Here is a 27,032-nt window from a genome sequence, read left to right on the forward strand (position 1 = left end):
CAGAGCTTAGTACAGTTCCTGGCACATAGTGAGCACTTAACAGATACTACAATTATTACTATTATTGTTATTAATCCTAATGGCAAGACAATATAGTCAATGGATTCGCTTTCTTTTGTTGCTCACCCAACTTGAGGAATAACTTGACTGATTATGGATCAACCATTCATTGAACCCCCTCTTTTTCTACCTTTACGACTCTATGCCTTTTGGGTTGTTAGTCTGTTCCACTTAGCACACCTAGTAAATGGATGTAAGTCCTATAAAGTTTTAAACAAGGCATCTTCAGTAGAACAGTATTTACATCATTCCAGGATTCCTGACAGTATTTCTGGAAAGTGACTCTGTTCCTGGTCATTGTTTCTTCAGCTTCTCCGAGCCTCTCTCTGGCTTGGATCATCACAGACAGACCGTCCGGTGGAGACAGAGGAATTGGAGAAAAAGCACCTCACTGACCTCACAAGAGCGGATTTTCAACTTTGTCCAGAGGGTAAGGCTTTATTCCCCTGAAAATGGGGAGCCCCAACTGTGATTTCTACGCGAGTCGCAGCTCTCCGACATCTCTCTCCCTCATTGACCCAGAGTTCCTTACAGGGAGATCTAGCCTGGGGGAAAAAGTCAAACTCCCCCTCACAGCTCTTCAGGAGCTGGAGGTTCCAGTCGCCTCTACCGCTGAGAAGTGCTGGGTTGAAGGTCAGAGAGGCAGCAGATCGGAGACGATTTCTCTGGCAGCCTTAGGAAAAAAATGCTACCTATGGAGAATGAAGTCTTTTGTTTACCGAAATATTTGTAAAACCGCCAGTTTAAGCTGCGGGAGAGGTTGGATTTTGGTGAGAAGGCAGAATGTTCGAAAGACTGCGTCCTGGGGAAGTTGGAGGGGTAGAGGATGTGGAGATCTCTGGAAAGCGAAGTGAGGAAAAATCAGAATGGTTATCTGTCCCTGGGCCAAAGGACTAGGTGTGATTTCCAGTGTGGCTCTGAATATTGCCCTTCCATTGCCTGAATCCCAGAGTGCTGGCAGTTTTTCATCACTGGTAAAGACCACGACTGGTGGCTCCAACTACTAGCTCTGTATTGATTTTGATCTTCATCCCTTCCCCTCCTCTGCCTCTCACCCCTTTCACCCACCTCTGTCCTTGATTTCAACCCTGCGCCTGGTACTTTTCCGACCGTAATTCAACCTTAGAGACTGGGGTGGGGATGCCCCAACAGTTAAAGCGTCATATTCCTCGTTAACCACCATGGATGGATTGATCTTCCACCAAACCATTTGCCTCCTCAGGCTGTCAGAAGGCCTCAGAGTCTGTTGGTGTCCCATTTTCCTTCCTCTCCTTTCCCTCTTCCTTCTCCCCTGCTTTCCTCAATATTCAACTTCCCTTACTTAGGTCAAGGAAAATTCAATACATGCATCCTGCTTTCCCCAAAGACCCCACTTCAGAGAGCTCACCTTAAGAACTGGAATCAAAGGCTGCATTTGTGAAAACTCCGGGGGTACCTAAGTGACTGTGGAACAAAAATGCAATGAAATTTGCGTGAGTCTCTCTCTTTTCTGGGTCGATTCCTCAAACATCCATTAGGCCTTAGGCAATGGGTTTTTTTTGCCTCTTCTGGGAGTGGGGAGGAAAGTGAAGTTGTTGCTCAGAATTGGGTCCCTGCCTGGCACGGCAGAGTAGGGTGGCAAAAAACCCAGGATACAGGGCCAGATGGAGATGAATCTCTGAGTGAGGTGGCACAGATGGGGTCAAAAACACTTTTCATCTTACCTACAAGGATTCAGGGGTGTTTTCCCATCATCTGATAATTGGCAGGTGTCGAGAAGAGAAGAATAAGAAGGAAAAAAAAAGACAGAAACAATCATCAAACATAGGAATGAAAAGTCAGCATTAGGCCTTCAAGGACCTGAAGATGGCCTAAACTATCTAACCCCTAAATCTCATGAAGGGAGGTGAGAAGGCAATCAGGGAGGGTGGGAACACCAGATCCCCCAACGGGAGAGTTGGACAGGGTGAGTGACCATCTATGGAGAGTTTTCAGTTTGCCTGTTGAAGTATCAGGATTTCACAGATCAAGCAATCGTATTCATTCAATCAACCATAGTTAGTGAGTGCTTCCTGTGTGTACCGTGCGCTCGAGAGAGTACAATATGGTATCCGTGTCCCCCATGCGGCTCACAGTTTTCATCCCCATTTTCCGGATGAGGTCACTGAGGAACAGATAATTTAATTGACTGGTCCAAGATCACATAGCAGACAAGTGGCAGAGCTGGGATTAGAACCCAAGTCCTTCCGAGTCACAGGACGGTGTCCCATCCTACTTGTCCCTCTCACAGGTGGCCCCGTGGACAGGAGAGGACACGGCTACAGCGTGTGTGTTTCGGCAAATGTTTCCAACTATTAAATGTGGTCGGGAGAGATTGGGGCTGGGGCTGGGACACCGATGAGTCATTCCCGAGTAAATATATCATCCCCAGATTACCTTTAAAGAAGAAAGACGAGAGGAACCAGATTCCTCTTCTCCTCCTTACCTTTCCGCCTGAGATGCTTCCTTAGCAAGGCCAGGAGGGTCCCACCTACGAGGAGGCTGGTCACACCTGCCACAGTTGCGCCCAAGTAGGTGAGGGCTTCTTGGACAGACAAGGCTCCCCCTGCAAGAGATCCCATCGCAGAGGGTTATACGAGGAAAGGGCAGCATTGGCCCCGGCTGTTGTTCCGCCGAAAGCCTTTCGAGATTCCGGATGAGCAGCCTCCAACCGGGCCATCTTGAGGAAACCACCCCTCTCAATTACAAAGGGGCTTGGTGCTTTCAGCTCTCTTCCACCACTCTACCCCAGCTCGGACTCATCATTCCTCGAAAGATGGACCTTCTCATTGGACCTCCTTCTTGACCTTTCTGGTTCCTGCCCCTCCCCTTCCCCGAAGCTTCCCCCTTCAAAGCCGTTTGGCCTAAGGGATGGAGCATAGGCCTGGGAGTCAGAAGGACCCAGGTTCTAATCCTGATGCTGCCACTTGTCTGCTGTGTGACCTTGGGCAAGTCACTTAACATCTCTGTCTGTTACCTCATCTGTAAAATGGGGATTAAGACTTTGAACCCCTCTTGTGATAGGGACAGTGTCCAACTTGATTTGCTTGTGTCTACCCACTGCTTAGTACAGTGCCTGGCACATAGTAAGGGCTTAACAAGTACCATTGTTATTATTTGGGATATTTGTTAATTGCTTGCTGTACATCAAGCATTGTACTAAGCTCTGGGGTAGGTACAGGATAATCAGGCCCCGCATGGGGCTGACAGAGTAAGTAGGAGGGAGAACAGGTATTGAATCCCATTTTGCAAATATGGGATCTGAGACACAGAAAAGTTAAGTGACTTGCCCAAATCACACAACAGGTAAGTGACGGAGCCCGGATTAAAACCCAGGACCTCTAACTCCCAGGCCCGTGCTCTTCCACTAGGCTATGCTTGTTCCCGAGCACAACTCTCCTCATCATCAAAGACTTCTTGTCATCACATCTCCTCCAGAATTCATTCCCTAATTAAGATTCACCTTCTCAAGTCACATGCATTCAATAGCTGCTCTTGGCAGTTGAGAATATTCTTCACTTACATGAACTTATTCTCTTTTTCCTTCAATACTTTTGCTATCAACAGCCAGGATTTTTCTTCTTCGTCCTCCAACTGTTTGTATATGGGTAACGTCTGTCAGTCTACCCCATGAGAGTGTAAGCACATTGAGACCAGGAAGCATGTCTCTTAGTTATACTCTCTTAAATTCCTAATACAGCATTCTTCACAGAGTAGGTGCTGAATACATGCTATTGGTTGATTTTTATTGATTTATTTTTGCTGCTAACAGTGAGGCAGAGAAGAGGTTGAAAGTGGGAGTTGGAGGTCATAAAAAACCCAAAAAGCCATGGAAACAAGAATCTGGAGTATGTTTATTGTCGGAGTTTCAATCTGAATGACAACTTCCAAGGAAAGGCCCGATGAGATGGATGACATGTTAGACATAGGGAAGTGGGCAAAGGTTAGAATGGGCTAGAACATGCTTCAAAGTTTTGCTTGTCCCACTGGTTAACCAGGATGATCAGCAGAGTTTAGAGGAGAAATGCCAAAGAATGAACCCCACTCTTGGCAGGATTCACTGATAAATGAACCTTTTTGGAGATGAGGTCCGTTAGGTTGTGAGTCCCGTTTGGGACAGGGACTGTGTCCAACCTGATAATCTTGTATGTATCCCAGTGCTTAGAACAGTGCTTGGTACATAATAAGCTCTTAATAAATACCATAATACTAGTACTAATAATAGTAATGATAATGAAAGTAGTTGACAGGATAGCAGACAACTCACTGAAAAAAACAATTCAAACTTTTAGGCGGAGTTAATGAATCAATTGCATTTATTGAGCACTTATCGTATACCAAGCACAGTACTGAACACATTGGGCAGTACAATATCATTGGTAGACATGACCCCTGCCCTCAAGGAGTTTGCAGTCCAATCATAGATGTATGAAATGGACTCGCTTCTGGAAACTGAACCCAGATAGAGAGAGATGATCATCAAGGCAGAGCGGCTATTTCTACATCCTGGGTCTCCGTGGTTTCAGAAAGGGGGCTCTGCTCCCTCCCTTCTGTGTCATCTAGACTGTGAGCTCCTTGTGGGCAGGGGACATATTTCCTAACTCTTGATTGTGTGCTCCCAAGCATTTAGGACAGTGCTCTGCACACAGTTAGTGTTCCATTGCACTGATTTGACTGATTGCTTCTTTCAAGGAGAAATGACAGAAAAACACAGAGACGGTGTGGCCTCCTGGATAGATCAAGAACCTGGGAGTGAGAAGGACCTGGGTTCTAAGACCGGTTATGCCACTTGTCAACTGTGTGACCTTGGGCAAGTCACTTCGCTTCTCTGTGCCTCAGTTTCCACATCTATAAAATGGGGATCAAGACTGTGAGCTCCATGTGGGACATGGACTGTGTCCAACCTGATTATCTTGGATCTGCCTCGGTGCTTAGGACAATGCCTGGCCCATAGTAAGCACTTAACCAATACCATTAAAAAACAAACAAACACCCCAGCTGGGGTGTACTAGGAGCCAGAGAAGCAGCCCAGACCTCTCTGCCTTCTGTATCGGGGTGACATGCTAACCCACAAAAAACAAAATACCTTGGCAGGTTGGCATCTTGTCTGACCATTCGCCCTTCCCCTGGCACCATATGGTTGGCGAGCTGTTTAAGACTTGGCCCTTGGGGCAGTGGAATTCACAGGCGGATCCATAACTGAAGTTCCCCAAGGGATGGGAACAGTTCATTTCCAGTGGCTTAGAAGCCTCCAGGTAGGGGCATCTGATAACTGTGGAGAAAGGATAAAAGAACAAGGAAAACACATGAATCCAGGATAGGGAAAAAATATCCACAACAGCTGGGTCTTCTTTTCTCCCCCTGTGTGGTGCAGCAGGACCAAACTCGCTACCCCGAGGGAAGGAATTCTGGTACTCTACCAAGCCAGTTGGTGGGTTTCAGACGAATCCCGGTGGGGTGCGGAATGAGCAGGCGGGGACCGTGTCTGATCTGGTTAACTTGTATCTACCCCGATGCTTAGAGCAGTGCTCATCACATAGTAAGTGCTTAGTAAAACCACCAATAATAACAATAATAATGGGGCAGCAAGAGCCCTCAGACTAAGCTAAAGATCTTAGCGTCCTAGACTGAATTAGTATTTAAATCAGAGACAACCCTTGCAGTCTCCATGTTCCGATTCACCTTAAGAGGCTCGCCTCTCCCAGGAGCCAGCCGTTCTCAGAGCTATAGTCTACGTAAGACTACCTTGGGGTGAAATCTCTAGGGCCTTGGATAAAGAGTGCTGTTAGAATAAGATACAGTTCAAAAGGTTATCCCACTCCTCACGCAAAAACTCTGGACCGATGGCGAATTTAAACTCCGAATCTGAGAAACAGATTCTCCCCCCGTCCCGGCCCCTTTTCCCGGCAGGCAACTCCAGTACGGAAGTTCCTGTGGTACCTTCACACACGGGAGGCCGATCGGTCCAGTTTCCAGTAGTTTCACACCGAACGACCCCAGGTCCCCGCAAAACAAATCCTTCCGAACAGCCGAAGTCACAGGATGAATTAAAGCCGAATCGCTTCGGAGGGTCCGAGCAGTTCACGAGGCCGTGCGTGGGGGCTTGCAGTTCCGGGCACTGAATCGCTATAAAAACAGCCCAGAAAATGACCATGAAACCCCCATTTGCCACTTAGAGCCCTCAGAGTAATTCTTAGAACATTATTCTCACGGCTATAAATAATAATAATGGTATTCGTTAAGCGCGTACTATGTGCCAGGCACTGTACCGAGTACTGAAGCAGCATGGCTTAGGGAAAAAGCCCGGGCTTGGGAGTCAGAGGTCACGGGTCCTAATCCCGGCTCCGCCACTTGTCAGCTGTGTGACTTTGGGCGAGTCACTTGACTTTTCTGTGCCTCAGTTACCTCATCTGTAAAACGGGGATTAAGACTGTGAGCCCCACGTGGGACAACCTGATTACCTTGTATCTACCCCAGCGCTTAGAACAGTGCTTGGCACGTAGTAAGCGCTTAACAAATACCAGCATCATACCAGCAGATCCAGTTGGACACAGTCCCTCTCCCACACAGGGCTCACATTCTTCATCCCACAACACGTCGCTCCTCTACTGTGCTTGGACTATTTAGCTCCTGTATTAATAAGAACTCTACCTCTTGTCATTTGCCTTCAGGATGCACCAGTCATTTTCCAGTGAACCAAGTGGCAAATAATTTAGGCAAAATTTCCAGTGAGCTTTATTGAGGATGAATATTATTATTATTATTATTATTAATAATAATCCCTACCCTTATTTTTACCAGTTCACCAGTGCCCTCTATTCTTCAACTGCGTTACTACATTGTCACCCACCATTGTCAGTGTATTTACTGACTGAGCGCGTACTATGTACTAAGCTCTTGGGAGAGTACAATATAGGAGACACATTCTCTGTCAACACCGAGCTTATCGTCTAGAGGACTAGCTCTGAACGGTTCTAAATTCTGTCTCTCTGGAAATTTTTTTCCCCCCTTTCAGAAAACTGAAAATAATGGGCCGTCTCTGTCTCTTACGCAGGCCACGGGTTCCCTCTATTTGGTCTTTAGGTTGGGTCCCGGCAAAAATTTCTGATGGGCTTCCTCACCCTTCTTCAGCCTTCCCTTGGCTCCTTGTACCTTCCCGCTCGGGCAGAGAGGTAGCGATAAATCACAGAGAAGGAAGCGTGACCTTTACCCAGGCTGAGACTAGATACCCAAAGGGGTATCCAGCAGATAGGGATCCCTGGCACTGTGGTAGGATAAAAGCTAATCAGGTTGGATAAAGTCCCTGTCCCATATAGGGCTCACAGTTTAAGCAGGAGGGAGAAAAGGTACCGAAGCACTATTATTATAGGTGAAAAAGCCGAGGCACAGAGAAATTAAGCGACTTGCCCAAAGCCGCGCAGCAGGCAAGTGACAGGACCAGGCTTGGAGCTCGGATCCTCCGACTCCCAGGCTTTGTTCTTTCCGCTAGACCGTGTTGGTCCTCCCCCTAGGCCACGCTGCTCCTCGAATTAAGTGACTCGCCCAAGGTCACCCAGCCGTGCCACTGTCTCAGCACCAATAGCCTCAGACTCCTGTGCTTAGTTATCGATGATAAAGAACTTCGTGGTTGGCCACGGACGTGGCATTTCTCCTGCTCGGTGAGGAGGTTATCTCTGCTCCAGTTCGTTCTCATTTCTCTCTCCACCACGAGGGAAACGTTTGGGTTTGTCCCGGGCATCTTTAGCCTCAACCTACCTTGGCACGTCGGGGGCGGTGCCGTCCAGAGGCCTGCCTCTGTGCAGCTCAGCGTCTCAGATCCATTTAAGGAAAATCCCTCGTGGCAGGTGAACTGGCAGGTGGATTTATAGCCGGAATCTCCAACAGGGTGGACGCAAGACATCCTTCCTTGCTGGGGCGTCAGTAGAGGCTTGCACTGAACCGCTGCAATGAAAAGCAGGATGATTTTGGCATTTGTTAGCTTGCAGCTCTCTAGAGTTTCTACCCTTAAATGGCAAGGTACCGGCAGTATTTGTTAAGTGCTTACTATGCTCCAAGCACTGTGCTAAGGGCTGGGGTAGATAGACTGGACACAGTACCTTCCCCTGATGGGGCTCACGGTCTCTGAGGGCGGGAGAGGGGATATCTTACCCCATTTAACCGAAGAGGAAATGGAGGCATAGAGAAGTAAAGGATTTGCCCCAAGCAAGTGAATTTAGAAACCAGGTTCTCTGACTCCCAGGCCCGCGTTCTTTCCACTAGCCCATACTGCTCCTTATGTTAAGTGACTTGCCCAAGGTCACCCAGCAGTGGCCACTGTGTTAGCACCAGTGGCCTCCAACTCCTCTGCTTCCTCATTGCTGATAAAGAACCTCGTGGTTGGCCACGACCGGCGGCATTTCTTCCGCTCGGTCGAGGCGGTTATCTTTGCCCCGGCTTGTTTTCATCTCTCTCTCTCTCTCCACCGTGAGGAAAATGGATACGTTCATCTCAGGCATCTTTAGCTTCAAACTACCTTGGCACGTCGGGGGCGGCGCCGTCCACAGTCCAGCCTCCGTGCAGCTCGGCGTCTCGGATCCATTTAAGGAAAATCCCTCCAGGCAGGTGAACTGGCAGGTGGATTTAAAGCTGAAATTTCCAACAGGGTGAACGCAGGATATGGTTCCTTGCCGGGGGGTCAGTAGAGGCTTGCACTGAACCGCTGCGGTGAAAAGCAGGATGGTTTTGGCTTTGGGCAACTTGTAGCCCTCCCGGGTTTCCACCCGCACAGGACAGGTACTTGTAGTATTTGTTAAGGGCTTAGGGTGTTCCAGTACTGTGCTAGGCTGGGGTAGATACTAAATAATTAGGTTGGGCACAGTTCCTCTCTCTAATGGGGCTCACAGTCTAAGAGGGAGGAAGAACTGGTATCTTCTCCCCATTATACCAATGAAGAAGTGGAGGCACAGAGAAGTTAAGTGATTGGTCCAAGGTCTCGCCACAAGCAAGTGATGGAGCTGGTTTAGAACCCAGGCCCCGTGACTCCCGGGCCCATGCTCTTTCCTCTAGGTCACATTACTTCTGCCAACGGGCTGGAAAAGACCCTTGTCGGTGGGGTTGCCCCAGATGGCTGCCCGGGGAGCAGCAGATGCCAGGGCACAACCCCTGGTCAGCATGGAACGCAGGCAGCATGGGTGCCAGGCTGAGGGAGGTGATTTTCAAAGTATATAGTGAAATCTCGTGGATTTTCCTTGGTGTCCTTTTACTCTCACATTTAATCTTCTGCTCAGTCCTGCCGATGATCTCCCCATCTCCAACTGCTCCCCAATCCAATCAGTATATACCATCCGCTAACCGCTCTAATCTTCTTGTTGAAGCATGGCTCAGCACACAGCTCTCCCCTACTTAAAGCTCTTCAGTAGCTCCCCGGGTCCCTCGTATTCAAACAAAACCTCTTCCCAATCCACTTCAATAGTGACAGTGATAAAACTGTGGTATTTAAGTGCTTACTGTGTGCCACGCACCGTTCTAAGCACTGGGGTAGATAAAGCTAATCGTGTTGGTCACAGTCCCTGTCCCACATTGATCTCACAGTCTTGATCCCCATTTTACAGATGAGGCACAGAGAAGTGAAATGATATGCCCAAGGTCACCCAGCAGAAACATGAGAGAGCTGGGATTAGCACCGACGTCCTCTGACTCCCAGACCCCTGCTCTTTCCACTGGGCCACACTGCTTCGAGGCTCTGCACCAATTTACCCATCCTTACACATCTGCCCGCTTAACCCGCTCCCCTCCAACTTGCTCTTTTTGTGTCTCATGAGCCTCGCGATCTCAATCCCCATTTTCCAGATGAGGTAATTGAGGCACAGAGAAGTGAAGTGACTTGCCCAAGATCACACAGCAGACAAATGGCAGAGCCGGGATTAGAACCCAGGTCCTTCCGACTCCTAGGCCCTATCCGCTAGTTTCCCACAGCTGTGGCAAGGAATAGCCAAGCGCTGTTCTAAGCACCGGAGTAGCTATAAGCTAATAAGGTTGGACACAGTCCAAGGAAGGATACTAGCTGCTAGGCCAGGAAACAGCCCCTCCCAGCATCAACAGAAGTGGAGCAATCTCTATCGTCTCCTCTTGGAGTCCTTTTCCTTCTGTATTCCCTGTGCTCTGGTTGAGCACTTCCAGAAATTCTTTGACTTCCCGACTGGTGGGCTCTCCCTCTCTACCTTCCCACCCTGGCACTGGGCTCGAGGCCAGTCAGCTCTCCTCAGATGTGGGAAGGGAGTTCCTGACGTACTTCGTGTTAAGGGAAACTCACATTGGTTTTTACTCCAGACAGAAAAACAAGAAAAGAAAAGGAAGAAAGAACGCCGCACCCATTTGCACAACCGTTTCTCCCAACACCAAACCATACCGTATCCAGAGAGGTGTGTTGTTGGAATAACGACACTAACTGTGGTGTTTTTTTTAGGCGACGGTTCCATGATCCGTAAAATGGGGATTAAGACCGTGAGCCCCGTGTGGGACAGGGACCGAGTCCAACTTGATTGACTTGTACCTACCTAAGCGCTTATTCATTCATTCAATAATATTTATTGAGCGCTTGCTATGTGCAGAGCACTGTATTAAGCACTTGGAATGTACAAATCGGTAACAGATAGAGACAACAGCCTTTGACATACAGTGCTTAACGAATACCATAACAAAGAGTTTAGGAAAGAGAGAATATCAGGGATGCATTTTTGGGTGGACAGAGATTTGAGGTTTGAAAATTCTGACTTTGGAGCTCCAGGACAAGCACCTGAAATCTGCCATCTGTTGGTCTGTAGTTTTTTCTTTCTTTCTTTCCCCGAATATATAAAGATCGCTTTCTAGTGTTTGGTGGTTTTCCGGTGCGTGTGCGCACGTGCTCATGCACACAGACACACACCCACATATACACGCGGTCTCCTATTTCCTGCTCTTCTGTGCCTCTGCATTCTGCCAGCAGGGAGGCCAGGGAGCCCTGCCCAGAGATGGGCAACCACGCTGATTATTGAATGAATGAAGAATAATAATAATAATGGTATTTGTTAAGCGCTTACTGTGTGCTGGGCACTGAACTAAGCGCTTGGGGGGGATACATGCAAATCAGGTTGGACACAGTCCCTGTCCCACGAGGAGCTCACAGTCTCGATCCTCAGTTTACAGATGAGGGAAATGAGGCCCAGTGAAGTGACTTGCCCAAGGTCACACAGTGGACACGGGGCGGAGCGGGGATTAGAACCCATGACCTTCTGAGTCCCAGGCCTGCGCTCTATCCAATAGGCCATGTTGCCATCCAATCTCTCCAAGATCTGGCCGGTTTCCCTACCTGAGGTTCCTAATTTAAGGAAGGAAAGCAGCTTTACCTTGGCAAACGGGTGGCAAAGAAGTCCAGTGTCCAGTAGCCAAACAGTGCAGCGTTTTGGGCCCGGCCGGCTGAAACCCCTCCTCGCACGTGAAATTGCAGGTGGATTGGAAAGCAAAATCTCCAAACGGGTGAGAGCAAGTCATCTGGCTTCTGACAAGACCTTCCAAATCCTGACACCGCACGGCTGCAGGGTGAGGAGGTCAGACGGCAGAAAGGCATCAGAATGTAAGAGCTGGTGGAGAAAGCTCAGGGGGCTTTTAAGACATAGTCCAATGAGCCACACTGAGGCAGCCAGACGGGCAGTGGATAGGAATTCAACGTCCCATTCGACAGAGAGGTAAACTGAGTTTTAGGAACGTTTCCTGATTTTCTCAAGGCGGCCAAGATTCGGTGGCCGATGTCTCCGCTTTTCACAGACCTCCGTTCCTCTCCACGTCAAGCCAAAACTCCTGATGAGTGGCTCTGAGGCACTCCATCAACCCTCTCCTACTTACTTATCCACTCTCTTTGCCCACTCCATCCCAGCTCACACTCTTGGCTCCTCCCAAGCTCAACTCACTGTGCCTCATTCTCAACTCTCCCACCTCTGACCCCTTGCTCATACCCTCCCTCCTTCCTAGACGCACGCAGTCTCTGTCCACACGAAGCTTACAGTCTAGAGAGTTGTGAAAACTTTACCTTGACAAGTGGGGACCGACGCCGTCCAGTCTCCGGAGGCGGAACACGAAACCGTCTCTGCTCCATTCAGGGTAAACCCTTCAGCGCAACGGAAATCACAGCTGGAATTGTACAGAACTCTTCCCCCGGAGAGGGAACAATCCATGGCTCCATGGGCCGGAATCTCCGGCGGCTCACACTCAACGACTGAAGAGGGAAAAACCACCAGAGAAATCAATCGTTCGGTGTCGAGCACCTTACTAAATGCTTGGGAATGGACAACGGAGTTGGTAGAAACGTTTCTTGCCCTCAGCGAGTTTACGGCCTAGAGGGGAGACAGACATTAGTATCAATAAATAAATTACGAATACGGACATAAGCGCTGTGGGGTGGAGGATGGGTTGAATAGCAAGTACTCAAAAGGTACAGGTCTAAGCGCGTAGATGAGATAGATGAGATCGAGGCCCAGTGAAACCAGATATTAAAGGAACCGATGCCGTTCCTGGATCTCCGCGACGCTAGGGGACCTGCTTTTTCCCCCAGACCCCGAGGGGCCGTTCACGTGGAAGCATCTGGGTCGTGAGCTGCACCTTGGCCATTCTTGCCGGAATTGATCGGCTCATTCCCCTCCCTGGGCATCCCCTCGCTCTCGCTTCCGTTTACAGACTGAGGGCTGGGAGCAGCTACTCTGCCATCAGACCGAACTCTATGCCCGCTGTGTGCCGCCTGGTTGCCCTGGCGGACGTGCTGCGGGTTCCCCCGTGCCCACGGGATCCAACCCGCAAAGCCAGGGAAGCAGCATGGCCCAGCGGATAGAGCCCGGGCCTAAGAGTCCGAAGGATCTGGGTTGCAATTCCGACTCCACCCTCATCTGTTGGGTGACCATGGGCAGGTCACTTCACTTCTCCGTGCCTCGGTTCCCTCATCTTAAAATGGGGATTAAGCCCCGTGTGGGACAGGGACGGTGTCCAACTGAATTATCTTGTGTCTATCCCTTAGTAGACCGCTTAGTATGATTGTTTGGCACATAGTAAATACATAATAAATACTGTAATCATCATCATCCCACCCAAGAGTCAGGGATGGAGAACTGCTCAGTCACAGTGTTTTATGGCGTCACCCACTTTGGGGCGGAGGCAGCGGAGACCCCCACCTCAGGGGCTAAACCCACCGCGGCAGACTGGGGGCGGAGCCGTCCACAGGCCCAGGGCCGTGCAGCGGAGCGTTGCTGAGCCGCTCGGGCGGAAGCCAGGTGGGCAGCGGAAGTCACAGCGAGAGTCGTAGGCGAAGGGGCCGATGGGATGGTGGCACTTCACGGTGCCTCTTTCAGGACTTTCCAAGCTGGGGCATCTTATTACTAGAAATGACAAAAAACAGCCAAGTGATGATCAAGTGACGAGAAGACACACCCATAATAATAATAATGTTGGTATTTGTTAAGCGCTTACTATGTGCAGAGCACTGTTCTAAGCGCTGGGGGAGATACAGGATAATCAGGCTGTCCCATGTGGGGCTCACAATCTTCATCCCCATTTTACAGATGAGGGAACTGAGGCCCAGAGAAGTGAAGTGACTTGCCCACAGACACACAGCTGACAAGTGGCACCCAGCGCTTTTATTTACCCCGGTGCTTAGTACGGTACCTGGCACATAGTGAGCACTTAACCAGGATCATTAAAAAAAAAAAACAGAGCGTGGACCTGGGAGTCAGGACATCTGCCTTCCAATCCCTACTCCACCTTGTACCCGCTCTGTGACCTTGGGCAAGTCACTTCTCTATGCCTCAGTTCCCTCAAGTGCACAATGGAGATGCAGTACTTGTTCTCTCTCCCATGTGGGCCCTAATGATCTCATATCAACCCCAGCGCTTAGGACAGCGCTTGGCACAGACTGCTTAACAAAGAGCGTATTTTCTATTATTATTATTATTATTATTCCTCGCCCAACTTTGCCCATCTGTATTTCCCAGAGTCTTCTCAGTAGCGCGGTCTCCATAGCGATGCCCTAGAGCAGAGGGCAGCAATTAGACGCCCTGGCACCTTCACAGGTTGGGGCTGGCGTCGTCCATTCCCCCGAGGCCCCGCACCAGACGGTCTCCGAGCCGTTCAGAACAAACCCCTCTTCGCAGCGGAAGCGGCACATCGAGTTGAACTGGAGTTCCGCCAGGGAAGGGGAACAGCTCACGTCCCCTCGGTCCGGACGCTCCGGGGGCCGGCACCGGACAGCTACAGAAATGGAGCGGTGTTAGTCTCTGAGGAAGAAGCAGCGTCGGGTAGTGGATAAAGCACGGGCGGGAGTCAGAAGATCACGGGTTCTCATCCCGGCCCCCGCACCTGTCTGCTCTGTGACCTTGGGCAACTCACTTTACTTGTCTGTGCCTCAGTTACCTCATCTATAAAATGGGGATTAACACCGTTAACCCCACATGGAACCTAATGTGCTTCCATCCCTCCGCCCCCATCACTTAGTACAGTGCCTGACAGATAGTAAGCGCTTAAATGCCTTTATTATTTATTATTATTTTTGAGGAATGCCCAGTGTCTTCAAATGATTCCATCCCAATTCTAATTTGTCCTATCAATCAGTCAGTGATATTTACTGAGCGCTTACAGCACGCAGAGCACCGTACCTAAGAGCCCAGGAGAGTGCGACAGAGTCGGCAGACCTTTTCCGTGCCCATAGGGAAAGAGCCTCAATCGGTCAGCCGGTCGGATTTATTGAGCGCGTCCCGTGTGCCGGACGCTGTACCGAGCGCTCAGGGGGGTTCCGCGCCACAATAGAACAGACCCATTTCCCGCACCCGTGGTCTCTAGGGAGGTCATACCTGTGCACTGTGGGATCTCAGCTGACCAGTCTCCAGATGCCAAGCACTGCAGGCTGGCGGCTCCCTGGAGCTCAAATCCCTCCGGGCAACTGAAGTTGCAGGTGGAATCGAAGGCAGAGTATCCCAGTGGGTGGCTGCAGGTCATGCTGGGTTGGTGAGGGATGGCGCGGAGATCTTTACATTCTGTCACTGAGGGAGACATTCCGAGTCACAGTTGGTTCTTGGCTGAAGGCATTGGGAAACTAGTTGGATCTCTTCCTCTTCTGGTATTTTTTAAGCACTAACAATGTGTCGGGCGCCACTTTCGGCACTGGGATAGGAACGGGAAGTAGCAGGGTGTAGTGGCTAGAGCCCGGGCCTGGGAGTCAGAAGGTCATGGATTCTAATCCCGGCTCCCCCACATGTCTGCTGTGTGACCTTGGGTAAGTCACTTCTCTGAGCCTCAGTTACCTCATCTGTGAAAGGGGGACTGAGACAAGAGCCCCCCACGGGACGTAGACCGTGTCCAACCTGATTTGCTCGTGCCCACCCCAGCATTTTTCCTGGGCTCTTTAATCACATTCCTCCAAGAGGCCTTTCCCGATTGAGTCGTCTCTTCCCCGGCCCCCTCTCTCTTCTGCGTCACTTATTCGCTTAGATCCGCGACCTTTGGGCGTTTGGTATTTGCCCCACAACTCGGCCCCCGGCACTTGTGTACGTACATTCAGATTACAGATTATAAACGATTTATATTTATGTCTACCACCCCTCTAGCTGCTTGCGGGCAGGGAACGTGTCTACCGATTCTGTTGGAGTGCTCTCACCCGAGCACACGGGACGGTGCTCTGCACACAGTAAGCTCTCGATAAATACCATTGCCCGATCGATCAATTCAGCGTAGGGCTGTCACGATGACAAAGACTGTGTGGCTTTTGAGAAGCAGCGTGGCGTAGAGGATAGAACCCGGGTCCGGGAGCCGGAAGGACCGGAGTCCTAATCCCGGCTCTGCCGCTTGTCTGCTGTGTGACCTTGGGAAAGTCACTTCACTTCTGGGCCTCAGTTACTTCATCTGTAAAATGGGGATTAAGACCGTGAGCCCAGCGTGGGGCAAGCGCTGCATCCAACCTGAGAACCTTGAATCTACCCAGGTGCTTAGAACAGTCCTTAGCGCATAGAAAGTCCTTAACAGATACTATTATTGTTATCGTTAAGTAGACCAAGGGTCCTTACGAGCCATCACCCCCTCAGAGACTGGAACTTCTGCATCCTGTCGACCCATAGCTTGACCTGGGGCTGGAGCCAGTGACTGCCCCGAGCCCTTCTCCCCATGGCTTCCTGTTCGGGGTTCAGATTATGGGGGACGGGGCTGCTAATGGAGGGAACGGAAAAGTTTCCAATATGAACTCCGGGAAGGACCTGATTCCCCGACTCGGAGTAGCATCCCCTCTGTTGAGTTGCCCCGGTCCTCACCGGATTCACACTCCGGCCCAGAAAATCCGGGGAGGCAGGAGCAGGTGTAATTCCCGATGGTCTCCACACACTCTCCTCGCTGGCTGCAGGAGTCGGGCTGGCAGGAGGCTGAGGGGACACGGAAGGGGAGCTCGTGAGGGAAGCCAAAGGCAGAACCATTTCCCCCCGGGGCCCCCCCGGGACAGCCTGTTGCCGGCAGGGCCCATCCGGTGGGCGGAGGTTGGCGAGGGTAACCAAGTGCCCCTCACACCAACCCCCCGCCCCACCGGCCCCAGTCCTGCTTCTCACTCACCTCATCTGTAAAATGAGGATTAAGAGTGTGAGCCCCGTGTGGGACGGGGACTGTGTCCAATCTGATTAATTTATATATCTACCCCAGCACACAGAACAGTGCTCGACACGTACTAAGTGCTTAACGTCATCATTATTACTGCTACTACCCGTGATAAAAAACCTGGAGCTGTGAGCTGACCGCTTGGACCTGTTCCATCCCTCACAGGCGGTCAACACGTGATAATAATAATAATGTTGGTATTTGTTAAGCGCTTACTGTGTGCAGAGCACTGGTCTAAGCGCCGGGGGAGATACAAGGGCATCGGGTTGTCCCACGTGAGGCTCACAGTCTTCATCCCCATTTTACAGATGAGTCACCGAGGCACGGAGAAGTTAAGTGACTGGCCCACAGTCACACAGCTGACACGTGGCAGAGCTGGGATCACCCTTCTAGACTCCCTTGGGGACAGGATTCGTCTCTGCCGACTCTGTGGTACTGTCCTCTCGCAAGCGCTTACTAAAGAAGCAGCATGACGTAGCGGATAGAGCACGGGCCTGGGAATGAGAAGGTCGTGGGTCCTGATTCCGGGCTCCATCACTTGTCTGCCGTGTGACTTTGGGCAAATCACTTCGCTTCTCTGGGCCTCAGCTGAAATGGGGATTGAGACTATGAGCCCCACATGGGACAGGGACTGTGTCCACCCCAATTTACTGATATCCACCCCAGCGCCGAGTACAGCGGCCAGGACATAGTAAGCACTTAACGGATTGTTATTATTACAGTGCCCTGCCTCCGGTAAGCGCTCAGTACATACCACCGAAGGATGGATGACCGGTGTAGCGGAGGGAACGAGAGCAGGGAGGAGGCTCCTCTTACCCCGATAGCAGAGTGCCCTCTTCCGACGGTTGCACGGCTCGTCGTTCCACTTCCCGGGCTGGGTGTCGCCCTTGATGTAGATTTCCACGCAGTCTTGGCTGGACCCCTTGTTATTGGGCTCGTGGTCGGCCCAGTTCTCGGCCTCTTTGGTCAGCGGCTTCCCGGTCCCCACCCAGGTCCAGACCCCGGCGACTTTCCGAATCCCGATCCAGTAGTGGTATCTGAAGCGGGGGAGGTGCCCGTTGAGGTAGGAGATTTCTTTTTGATTCTGGATGGCCACCAAGTCGGTGTAATACTTCTGACAAAATTCCCGGGCCTCATCCCAGACGTAGATCCCTTTATTGTTGTAATGGTACGTCCAGGCGTCCACGTTCTTCTGCCTTATCCACTCTGAGGTGAAGGAGAGGGAGGAAAGTCGATCGATCGATGGTGTTTACTGACTACTTTCATTCATTTATTCAATCGTACTTATTGGGCGCGTTCTGTGTACAGAGAACTGGACTAAACACTTGGGAGAGTAGAATACAACAATAAACAGACGCATTCCCTTCCCACAGTTTACAGGGGCGAGGAAGAATGCTCTATGCTTTAAGAATCATCCGTTCAGACAAGAAGCAAAGCCTCTGCAAAACTGATTTTAGTCCCTGGAAAGAAAATTCTTTTCCGGACTCCCCAAGAGCTTTGAAGTATCTTTTAAGCCTTTAAGATACTGTGTGCAGAGCACTGAACTAAGCACTTGGCAGAGTACAGTATACCAGAGTTAGACTAAAAGCTGTGAGCCCCAGGCGGGACAGGAACTGGGTCCAGCTGAATTTGCTTATATCCACCCCAGCGCTTAGGATGGTGTCTGGCACATAGTAAGCACTTAAAAAATGCCAGAATTATTACTATTATCCAAACAATGCTAGTGCTTCCCCAACCCCCGATTAGACCGTAAACCCGTCAAAGGGCAGGGACTGTCTCTATCTGTTGCCGACTTGTACATTCCAAGCGCTTAGTACAGTGCTCTGCACACAGTAAGTGCTCGATAAATACTGTTGAATGAATGAATCCCCATCGACTTACCTTTCCCTTGTAGTAACCCAGGGGTCCTGAGCTCTGCACAGCTGTCCAACAGTAGCAGCAGCAAGGCAGCTAATTTTAAACTCCTCCCTCCGCTGTGAACTCGCTGTGGGCAGGGAATGTCTCTATTGCTATTTATTGTTCTCAGTGCAGTGCTCTGCACACAGTAAGCGCTCAATAAATACGAGCGAAAGAATGAATGAATGGCCCCAGTGTTTGCTCTCCCGCTCCCCACATTTTGTTGGGGTCCACAGACCAAGCTCCCCCCACCCCGTTCACCGAGAGCCATTCGGGTGCATCCTCCCAGAAAATAAAACTCTGGATTTCAGCGGACTGAGGAGGAAGTGGAACGAACCCGACACACCGGTAGATGGAAACGTCGCATAGACCGGGTGGAGGAGGCTTCTCACCCATCGGGACGGCCATCAAAGTATCATCGTTAAATCGTACTCTGGTTCGAGTCAAAAATCCGAGCCCCTGGCTGGGTCGAGAGCTGGGGCCAAATGTGTGGCCCAGGCTCTGGAAGAGAAGCGGTGTGGCCTTCCGGTTAGAGCCCGGGCCTGGGAGTCGGAAGGACTTGGGTCCTAATCCCGGCTCCGCCACGGGTCTGCTGCGGGACCTTGGGCGATTCACTTGATATCTCTATCCCTCAGTCACCCCATCTGGAAAATGGGGATTACGACTGAGCCCCATATGGGACGTGGATTGTGTCCAACCTCGTGTCCATCCCAGTGCTTGGAAGAGTGGCTGGCCCGTAGAAAGCGCTTAACAACTACCAGAAAAAAATAAAGCCATAAAAGAGAGGTGTGCAAGAGCAGAGCCGGGGCGGGGAAACAGCTTCCCTTCCTGTTTATCAGCTGCCCTTCCCCTGCAGCCAGACCCCCAAGGGGCTCGCGCCTGGGCCTGACCGCCTCCCCCATCCCGACCTCTCTGTGTGTCTCTCTCGGTGGCATCTGCCCGCCTCCTCGCTGGGCGGTAAGCTTCCTCAGGGGCGGGAGGCTGGGGGGGTTCCCGAAGCCCGGGCCCGAGGCCGGGGATGTTGGCTCCGGGTGCTTCCTTCCATCACCGGGCCCGGGCCCCTCGGGTTCTCCCCTTCTGCCCCCGGCTCCGGCCGCCGCAGTGGCCGGGGCTGGGGGAGACGCCCCGGCCTCCTTACCTACCGGAGCTCAGGGCGGCCAGGCAGAGAAATCTCAAGGCACCGAAGGGAGTCCTCTGCTCCATTCTGTCCCGGGCCTGTCTGAGGAAAGGACGGAGAAGCTCCCGTTAGGCTCTTGGTGGGAGGTGGAACGGCATCCCTTTTTTTCCTCGTGCTATTTGATAGTCAGTGATAATAATAACGATCCTGGTAATTGTTAAGCATTTACTATGTGCCAGGCACTATACTAAGCGCTGGGGTAGATACAAGCAAGTCGGGTTGGACACAGTCCCTGTCCCACGTGGGGCTCGCGGTCTCAATTCCCATTTTACAGATGAGGTAACTGAGGCACAGAGAAGAAAAATGAATTGCCCACGGTCACACAGCAGGCAACTGGAGGAGCTGGATTAGAACCCGTGACCTTCTGACTCCCAGGCCCGTGCTCTATCCACCAGGCCGCGCTGCTTCCCGAAAATGGTATTTCTTGAGCGCTTACTGTGTGCAGGGCAGTCAATGGTATTTATTGAGCGCTAAGCAGAGCACTGTACTAAGCGCTTGGGAGAGTAGCAGCACGGCCTAGTGGATAAAGCGCAGGTCTGGGAGTCACAAGGACCTGGGTTCTAAACCCGGCTCCCTAACTTGTCTGCTGTGTGTCCTTGAGCAAGTTCATTAGTTCACTCGTATTTGTTGAGTCCTTACTCTGTGCAAAGCACTGTACTTTCAGGCAAGCCACTTAACTTCTCTGTGACTCAGTTACCTCATCTGTCAAATGGGGATTAAGATCGTGAGCCTTACGTGGGACAGGGACTGCGTCCAACTCAATTAACTTGTATCTACTCTAGGGCTTAATACAGTGCCTGACACATGATTAAGCGCTTAACAATTACAATTATTTCAATATGACAGTATAACGGACACATTCCCTGCCCACAACGAGTGTACACTCTAGAGGGAGAGACATTACTACGTGCCAGGCCCGCTACGGAGCCCTGGAGTAGATACAGGCTAATCGGTCCCTGTCCCACACGGGGCTCACAGTCTTTATCCCCACTTTACAGATGAGGAAACTGAGGCCAGACAAGTGGCAGAGCTGGGATAAGAACCCAGATCCTGGTGACTCCCGTGCCTGGGCTCTATCCACGCTGCTTTCACTTGCCTGGGACTTTGGAGATCTGTCCAGCGCTCAGAAGCACCAGCGGGGAAGCAGCGCGGCTCAGTGGAAAGAGCCCGGGCTTGGGAGTCAGAGGTCATGGGTTCGATTCCCGGCTCTGCCACTTGTCAGCTGTGTGACCGTGGGCAGGTCACTTCACTGCTCTGTGCCTCAGTTACCTCATCTGTAACATGGGGATTAACCGTGAGCCTCACGTGGGACGACCCGATTACCCTGTATCTCCTCCCCCAGCGCTTGGAACGGTGCTCGGCCCGTAGTAAGTGCTTAACAAATACCAACATTGTTATTATTATCATTAGAACAGTGCTTGACATATAATAAGCGCTCGACAGATACCATCACCGTCATCTTAGCGTGGCTCAGTGGAAAGAGCCCGGGCTTGGGAGTCAGAGGTCATGGGTTCGAATCCCGGCTCGGCCACTTGTCAGCTGTGTGACTTTGGGCAAGTCACTTCACTTCTCGGTGCCTCCGTCACCTCATCTGGAAAATGGGGATTAAGACCGTGAGCCCCACGAGGGACAACCTGATTCCCCCGTGTCTACCCCAGCGCTTAGAACAGTGCTCGGCACATAGTAAGCGCTGAACAAATACCAACATTATTATTATGGTTATCTCGCCAACCCTCGTGCGCCTGATGACTTCATAAGGTTACAGTGCCGGGCTAAATCATCCAGGGTGATTACGGCGGGCGAAACGGGAAGGTTTCCATTGTGCTCGGAGCCCGGCCGGCTGCGATAACCAGCAGAGGAAGCATCACCCAGAAAGTTAAGGCGAGGGTTGGGTTCGAAGATGCCTGGCACCGGGGCCTAGCACTGCTGATCGTTTCCTGGGAGAGCTTAGTCAAACTCCTTCATCGCTCTGTGCCTCGGTTTTTAGCATGCCTTCAGGGATAAATAGTTAGAACTTATTCGCTATTTATTTGAGGTCCACCTTCAGGGATAAATAGTTATAACCTAGTCCGTCGCCGCTATTTATTTGAGGTCCACTGGAGGAATAGCCCAAGGCTTGGTTGTGGGAGAGGTTGGGTGGTGGGTGTTTTTGTAATGGTACTTGTTACGTGCTTACTATAATAATGCTGGTATTTGTTAAGCGCTTACTATGTGCAAAGCACTGTTCTAAGCGCTGGGGGGATACAAGGCGATCAGGTTGTCCCACGTGGGGCTCACAGGTTTCATCCCCCTTTTACTGAGGAGGTAACTGAGGCCCAGAGAAGTTAAGCGACTTGCCCAAAGTCACACAGCTGCCAAGCGGCCGAGTCGGGATTCGAACCCGTGACCTCCGACTCCCGAGCCGGGGCTCTTTCCACTGAGCCACGCTGCTTCTCCCTATGGGCCACAACCACCATTCTGAGCGCGGGGGCAGATACAAGTCAAGCGGGTGGGACGTAGTTCCTGTCCCGTATGGGGCTCACAGTCTTAATCCCCATTTTACAGATGAGGGAACTGAAGCCCAGACAAGTTAAGTGACTTACCCGAGGTCACACAGCGGACAGAGGGCAGAGCGGATAACTCGGCAGATAACTTCAGCAGCAGCAGCAGCAGCAGCCGCAGCCCGTGAAACCACCTTTTTTCCCCCCTCACCTTTCTGTGGGCTGTTGAGCCTCTTAGGGTGTTTTGCTAGAGAACAGTTGCCAGATAAACCTCGAGGAAAGATTTGGCAAAGCCAGGCTCAGGAATCAGATTGTGTGGTGGTTTTTTCACAATATTCGGTAGCTGCCGGCTTCCCGTCTGCGTTGCGTAAAAAATAGACTTGAGCTAAAAACGCAAACCCTGGCCTAGTGGAAAGAGCCTGGGTCTGGGCGTCAGAGGACCTGGGTTCTAGTCCTGGCTCCTCAACTTGCCCTGTTCCGGGATATTAAGCGAGTCACTTCTCTGTGCCTCAGTTTCCTCACCTGTAAAGTGGGGATTCAATATGGGGAAGCAGTGTGGCCTACGGGAAAGAGCACGGGACCGGGAATCGGATTGGGTTCTAATCCCGGCTCTACCACTTGGCAGCTGTGTGACCCCGGGCAAGTCACTTAACGTCTCTGGGCCTCATCTGTAAAACGCGCATTACATCCTACCGCCTCCTACGTAGACTGTGAGCCCCGTGTGGGACGAGGGTTGTGCTCGACTAGCTTGTCTTCTATCTGCTCTGGCGCTTAGTACAGTGCTTGCATGTAGTAAGCACTTAATAAGGACCATAGGCAAACAAGCGGAAGAATCCATTCTCCCTCTGGTTTAGACTGTTCTATTTGTTGCTATTGTTCTTGTCAGTCCGTCTCCCCCGATTAGACCGTGCGCCCGTCAAAGGGCAGGGACCGGCTCTATCTGTTACCGATCTGTACGTTCCAAGCGCTTAGTACAGTGCTCTGCACATAGTAAGCGCTCGATAAATACTATTGAATGAATGAATGAATGTGGGCCAGGCACTGTATCTGACCTCTCCAGAACGTTCAGTCCGTGTTTCCCCACTCCTCGAGAACTTTCAATAGTAGCCCATCCACCTCTGCATCAAACAGAAAGTCCTTTAAAACAGTCAGTCACCTTTCCCCCTTCTACTTCACCTCATTATTCTCCTACTGCAATCCAGCCCACACATTTCGCTCCTCTAATGCTAACCTTCCCACCGTACCTCGATCTCGTTTATCTCGCCGCCGACCCCTCGCCCACGTCCTGCCTCTGGCCTGGAATGCCCTTCCCCTTCATAGCCGACAGACACTTACCCGTCCCCCAGTCAAAGCCTTAGAGAAGGCACATCTCCTCCAAGAGGCCTTCCTGACTAACCTCTCATTTCCTTTTCTCCCCCTCACTTCTGCGTCACCCTGACTTGCTTCTTCTATTCACTTCCCTCCGGCCCCGCGGCACTTATGTCCATATCCACAATTTACTTATTTCTAATAATGCCTGCCTCCCTCTAGACTGTAAGTTCATTCATTCAGTAGTATTTATTGAGCGCTTACTATGTGCAGAGCACTGTACTAAGCGCTTGGAATGGACAGATCGGTAACAGAGTCCCTGCCCTTTGGCGGGCTTACCGTCTAATCGGGGGAGACGGACAGACGAGAACGATGGCAATAAATACAATCGAGAGGAAGAACATCTCATTAAAGCAATAGCAAATAAATAGAATCGAGGTGATGTACATCTCATTAACAAAATAAATAGGGTAATGAAGATATATACAGTCGAGCGGACGAGCACGGTGCCGAGGGGAGGGGACGGGAGAGGAGGAGGAGCGGAGGGAGAGGGGGGAGAAGAGGGTTTAGCTGCGGAGAGGGGAAGGGGGGGATAGAGGGAGCAGAGGGAAAATGGGAGCTCAGTCTGGGAAGGCCTCTCGGAGGAGGTGAGCTTTAAGTAGGGTTTTGAAGAGGGGAAGAGAATGAGTTTGGCGGAGGTGAGGAGGGAGGGCGTTCCGGGACCGCGGGAGGACGTGGCCCGGGGGTCGACGGCGGGACGGGCGAGAACGGGGGACGGTGAGGAGGCGGGCGGCGGAGGAGCGGCGGGGTGGGCGGTGGAAAGAGAGAAGGGAGGAGAGGTGGGAGGGGGCAAGGTGATGGACAGCCTTGAAGCCTAGAGTGAGAAGTTCGTTGTGGGCCGGGAATGTGTCTGTTATATTGTGTTCTACTCTCCCAAGGACTTAGTACAGTGCCATGCTCCCCGAAAGTGCTCAATAAATATAACTGATTGATGGGCCTATCTTGTATCAACTCCAGTGCTTAACGCGCTGCCCGGTACATGGTGAGCACTTAACAAATACCACAATTATTAATGTTATTACAGACCAGCCAGCCCCCCCCATCCACCCACCGGATCGTATCCCATCCATTTTCCCCGGTCGACATCCAAATAGGAAGGTAAGCAGAAAGCTGGCTGGGGCTTTCCATCCCGGAAACCTAAACCAGTGGAGCTAGGACTGCCAACTTGGGAAATAAACTTTCCAGGGAGTTTATATGAAACCGTCGTTTCTGCAGTTGTTCCTATCCTTTAATTTCCGTGTAGATAGCAATAATAATAATAGTGATAATAACTGGGTATTTGTTAGACTTATAATGTTCAAGGCCCGGGACTAAGCAGCGGGGTAGATGCGATGTAAGCAGATCGGGCACAGCCCCGGTCCCAGTGTGGGAACCTCTTCTTCTCTATCGTACTCTCCCTAGCGCTTTCAACGGCGCTCTGCCCAAAGTAGGCGCTCTCTAAACACAGAATTATTATTTGTTTAAACAGCGTTTCAATCCTCCTTAACATCTGGAAGTGGAGAAGCAGCGTGGTCTAGTGGATAGAGCACGGGCTTGAGCTCTTACCGTGTGCAGAGCACTGTTCTGAGGCGTTTGGGAGACTCCGATGCAGCAGAATTGGTAGACACGTTCCCTGCCCATAAGAAGCTTACACTCCAGAAGTGCAGTTCAGTTTTCCCAGAGATTCAGGTCAATTTATCAAGAGAAGCCCCGGAACGCTGGCCTTGCTCAGCTCCGTTTAATGAGGAACTTTTTTAAAACTGCCCCCCATGGGCAGGGAGCCCCAAGGAAAACTGGAAGAAGGCAGATTTACCGGCGAATGAAGCTTACAGTCTCTGGAGTGGCAGCTCACTGTGGGCAGGGAATGGGTCTGTTTATTGAATATTGTACTCTCCCAAGCACTTAGTACAGTGCTCAGCACCCAGTGAGCACTCAATAAACGCGATCGACCGACTGACTGGGGAAACCACCTCACTTCCTACCCGTGAGCTTCCTCGCTCACAGCCGCTTTCCAGAGATCAGACACTGGTCCCCTTCGCAGAAATTCTTCACCCAACCCTCAGCTCCCAAGCAGGAGTCATGAGGCAGAGAATTCTCCCCTAGCGCTGGCAAAGGCAAAATCGACACAGAGTCGGTTGGCATAGAAAAGCCCTTTAGATCTTCTCTGCGTGGCTTAGTGGATAGAGCACGGGCACGGGAGTCTGAAGGACTTGGATTCTAATCCCGACTCCACCACTCGTCTGCTGTGTGACCTTGGGTGGGTCACTTCACTTCTCGGTGCCTCATCTGTAAAATGGGATTTGAGACCGTGAGCCCCATCGGGGTGTAACCTGATTAACTTGTATCTACCCCAGGGCTTAGAAAAGTGCCGGGCAAACAGTAGGAGCTTAATAAGCACCATAATTGTTACTTCTTATTCCCCTGGGGCTGGGAGTCACGTGAGCTTGTTGTGGGCAGGGAACGTGTCTACCATCTCTGCTGTATTGTGTTCTAATAATAATAATAATGTTGGTATTTGTTAAGCGCTTACTATGTGCCGAGCACTGTTCTAAGCGCTGGGGTAGACACAGGGGAATCAGGTTGTCCCACGTGGGGCTCACGGTCTTAATCCCCATTTTACAGATGAGGGAACTGAGGCACAGAGAAGTGAAGTGACTTGCCCACAGTCACACAGCCGACAAGTGGCAGAGCTGGGATTCGAACTCATGAGCCCTGACTCCAAAGCCCATGCTCTTTCCACTGAGCCACGCTGCTTCCCAAACTCCTAGCACAGCGCTCGGCACAGAGTAAGCGCTCCATCAATTTCCCCGGTTGGTTGACAGGATGGGAGATGGGGAGCGTAGCGGCCGAACGGTCAGTGTTACGTCCCAGAGGAGAGACCGAGAAAGGAGGGGCCAGATGGTGAAGATGAAGCGGGAAGAGAAAGATGAGGAGAGAAGCTGGATCTCTTGGAACTTCCCGGACAGGGATGCACCTTAAAGGTTTATCCGGCATCCGCAGGCACCTGGGCCCGGGATTTACATTATTCACCTCTGCGTCCGGTCGCGTTCCAAGGAGCAGAATTGAGGGATGGAGGATGACACAGGAATGCCCTATCTTTCACTCAATCACTGGCATTTTTTGACTGCTTAATCTGTGCAGAACACTGTACTAAGCACTTGGGAGAATACAATACAACAGAATTAGCAGACTCGTTCCTTGCCCGTAACCATCTCGCAGTCATTCCCCTCTCCTTGGCTTTGGGCTTCCCTGCTCCTGCCCCAGACTTTCCCAAACACCCCTCCTTGGGACTTCCCCTTCCCAAAGGGAAAGAGGATCAGAACTCACCGACTCTGCAGATGCTCCTGGAATCGCGTCTCTCTCTCTCCCAGGGCGATTTATAGACTCACTACTTCTCCTTTAGGGTCAGGCTGTTTTTAAAGCAC

At 51.2% G+C, this 27,032-nt stretch overlaps 1 protein-coding gene across 3 annotated transcripts; it reads right to left on the minus strand.

Annotated features, from left to right (window-relative positions):
* On the minus strand, positions 1 to 27,013 carry LOC100083867 (selectin P). 3 transcript variants are annotated; one of them, XM_029080244.2, is made up of 17 exons: positions 26,935 to 27,013; positions 19,746 to 19,822; positions 17,524 to 17,913; positions 16,374 to 16,481; positions 14,925 to 15,113; positions 14,140 to 14,325; positions 13,272 to 13,457; positions 12,122 to 12,307; positions 11,442 to 11,627; positions 8,591 to 8,776; positions 7,834 to 8,019; positions 6,019 to 6,204; positions 5,165 to 5,350; positions 2,525 to 2,644; positions 1,764 to 1,794; positions 1,448 to 1,503; positions 1 to 898 (listed from the first exon to the last, which is right to left on the minus strand). In XM_029080244.2, exons 2-16 carry the CDS (start codon positions 19,804 to 19,806, stop codon positions 1,449 to 1,451), a joined length of 2,442 nt encoding a protein of 813 aa, XP_028936077.1. In that variant the 5' UTR covers positions 19,807 to 19,822; positions 26,935 to 27,013; the 3' UTR covers positions 1 to 898; position 1,448. The 3 variants fall into 3 exon arrangements, with proteins under 3 accessions (XP_028936077.1, XP_028936081.1, XP_028936082.1); XM_029080248.2 differs by lacking the exon at positions 8,591 to 8,776; XM_029080249.2 differs by lacking the exon at positions 7,834 to 8,019.
* Between the last annotated feature and the right edge of the window lie 19 nt (positions 27,014 to 27,032).

This window comes from Ornithorhynchus anatinus, chromosome 16 (assembly GCF_004115215.2).
Source record: "Ornithorhynchus anatinus isolate Pmale09 chromosome 16, mOrnAna1.pri.v4, whole genome shotgun sequence".
Lineage (NCBI taxonomy): Eukaryota > Metazoa > Chordata > Mammalia > Monotremata > Ornithorhynchidae > Ornithorhynchus > Ornithorhynchus anatinus.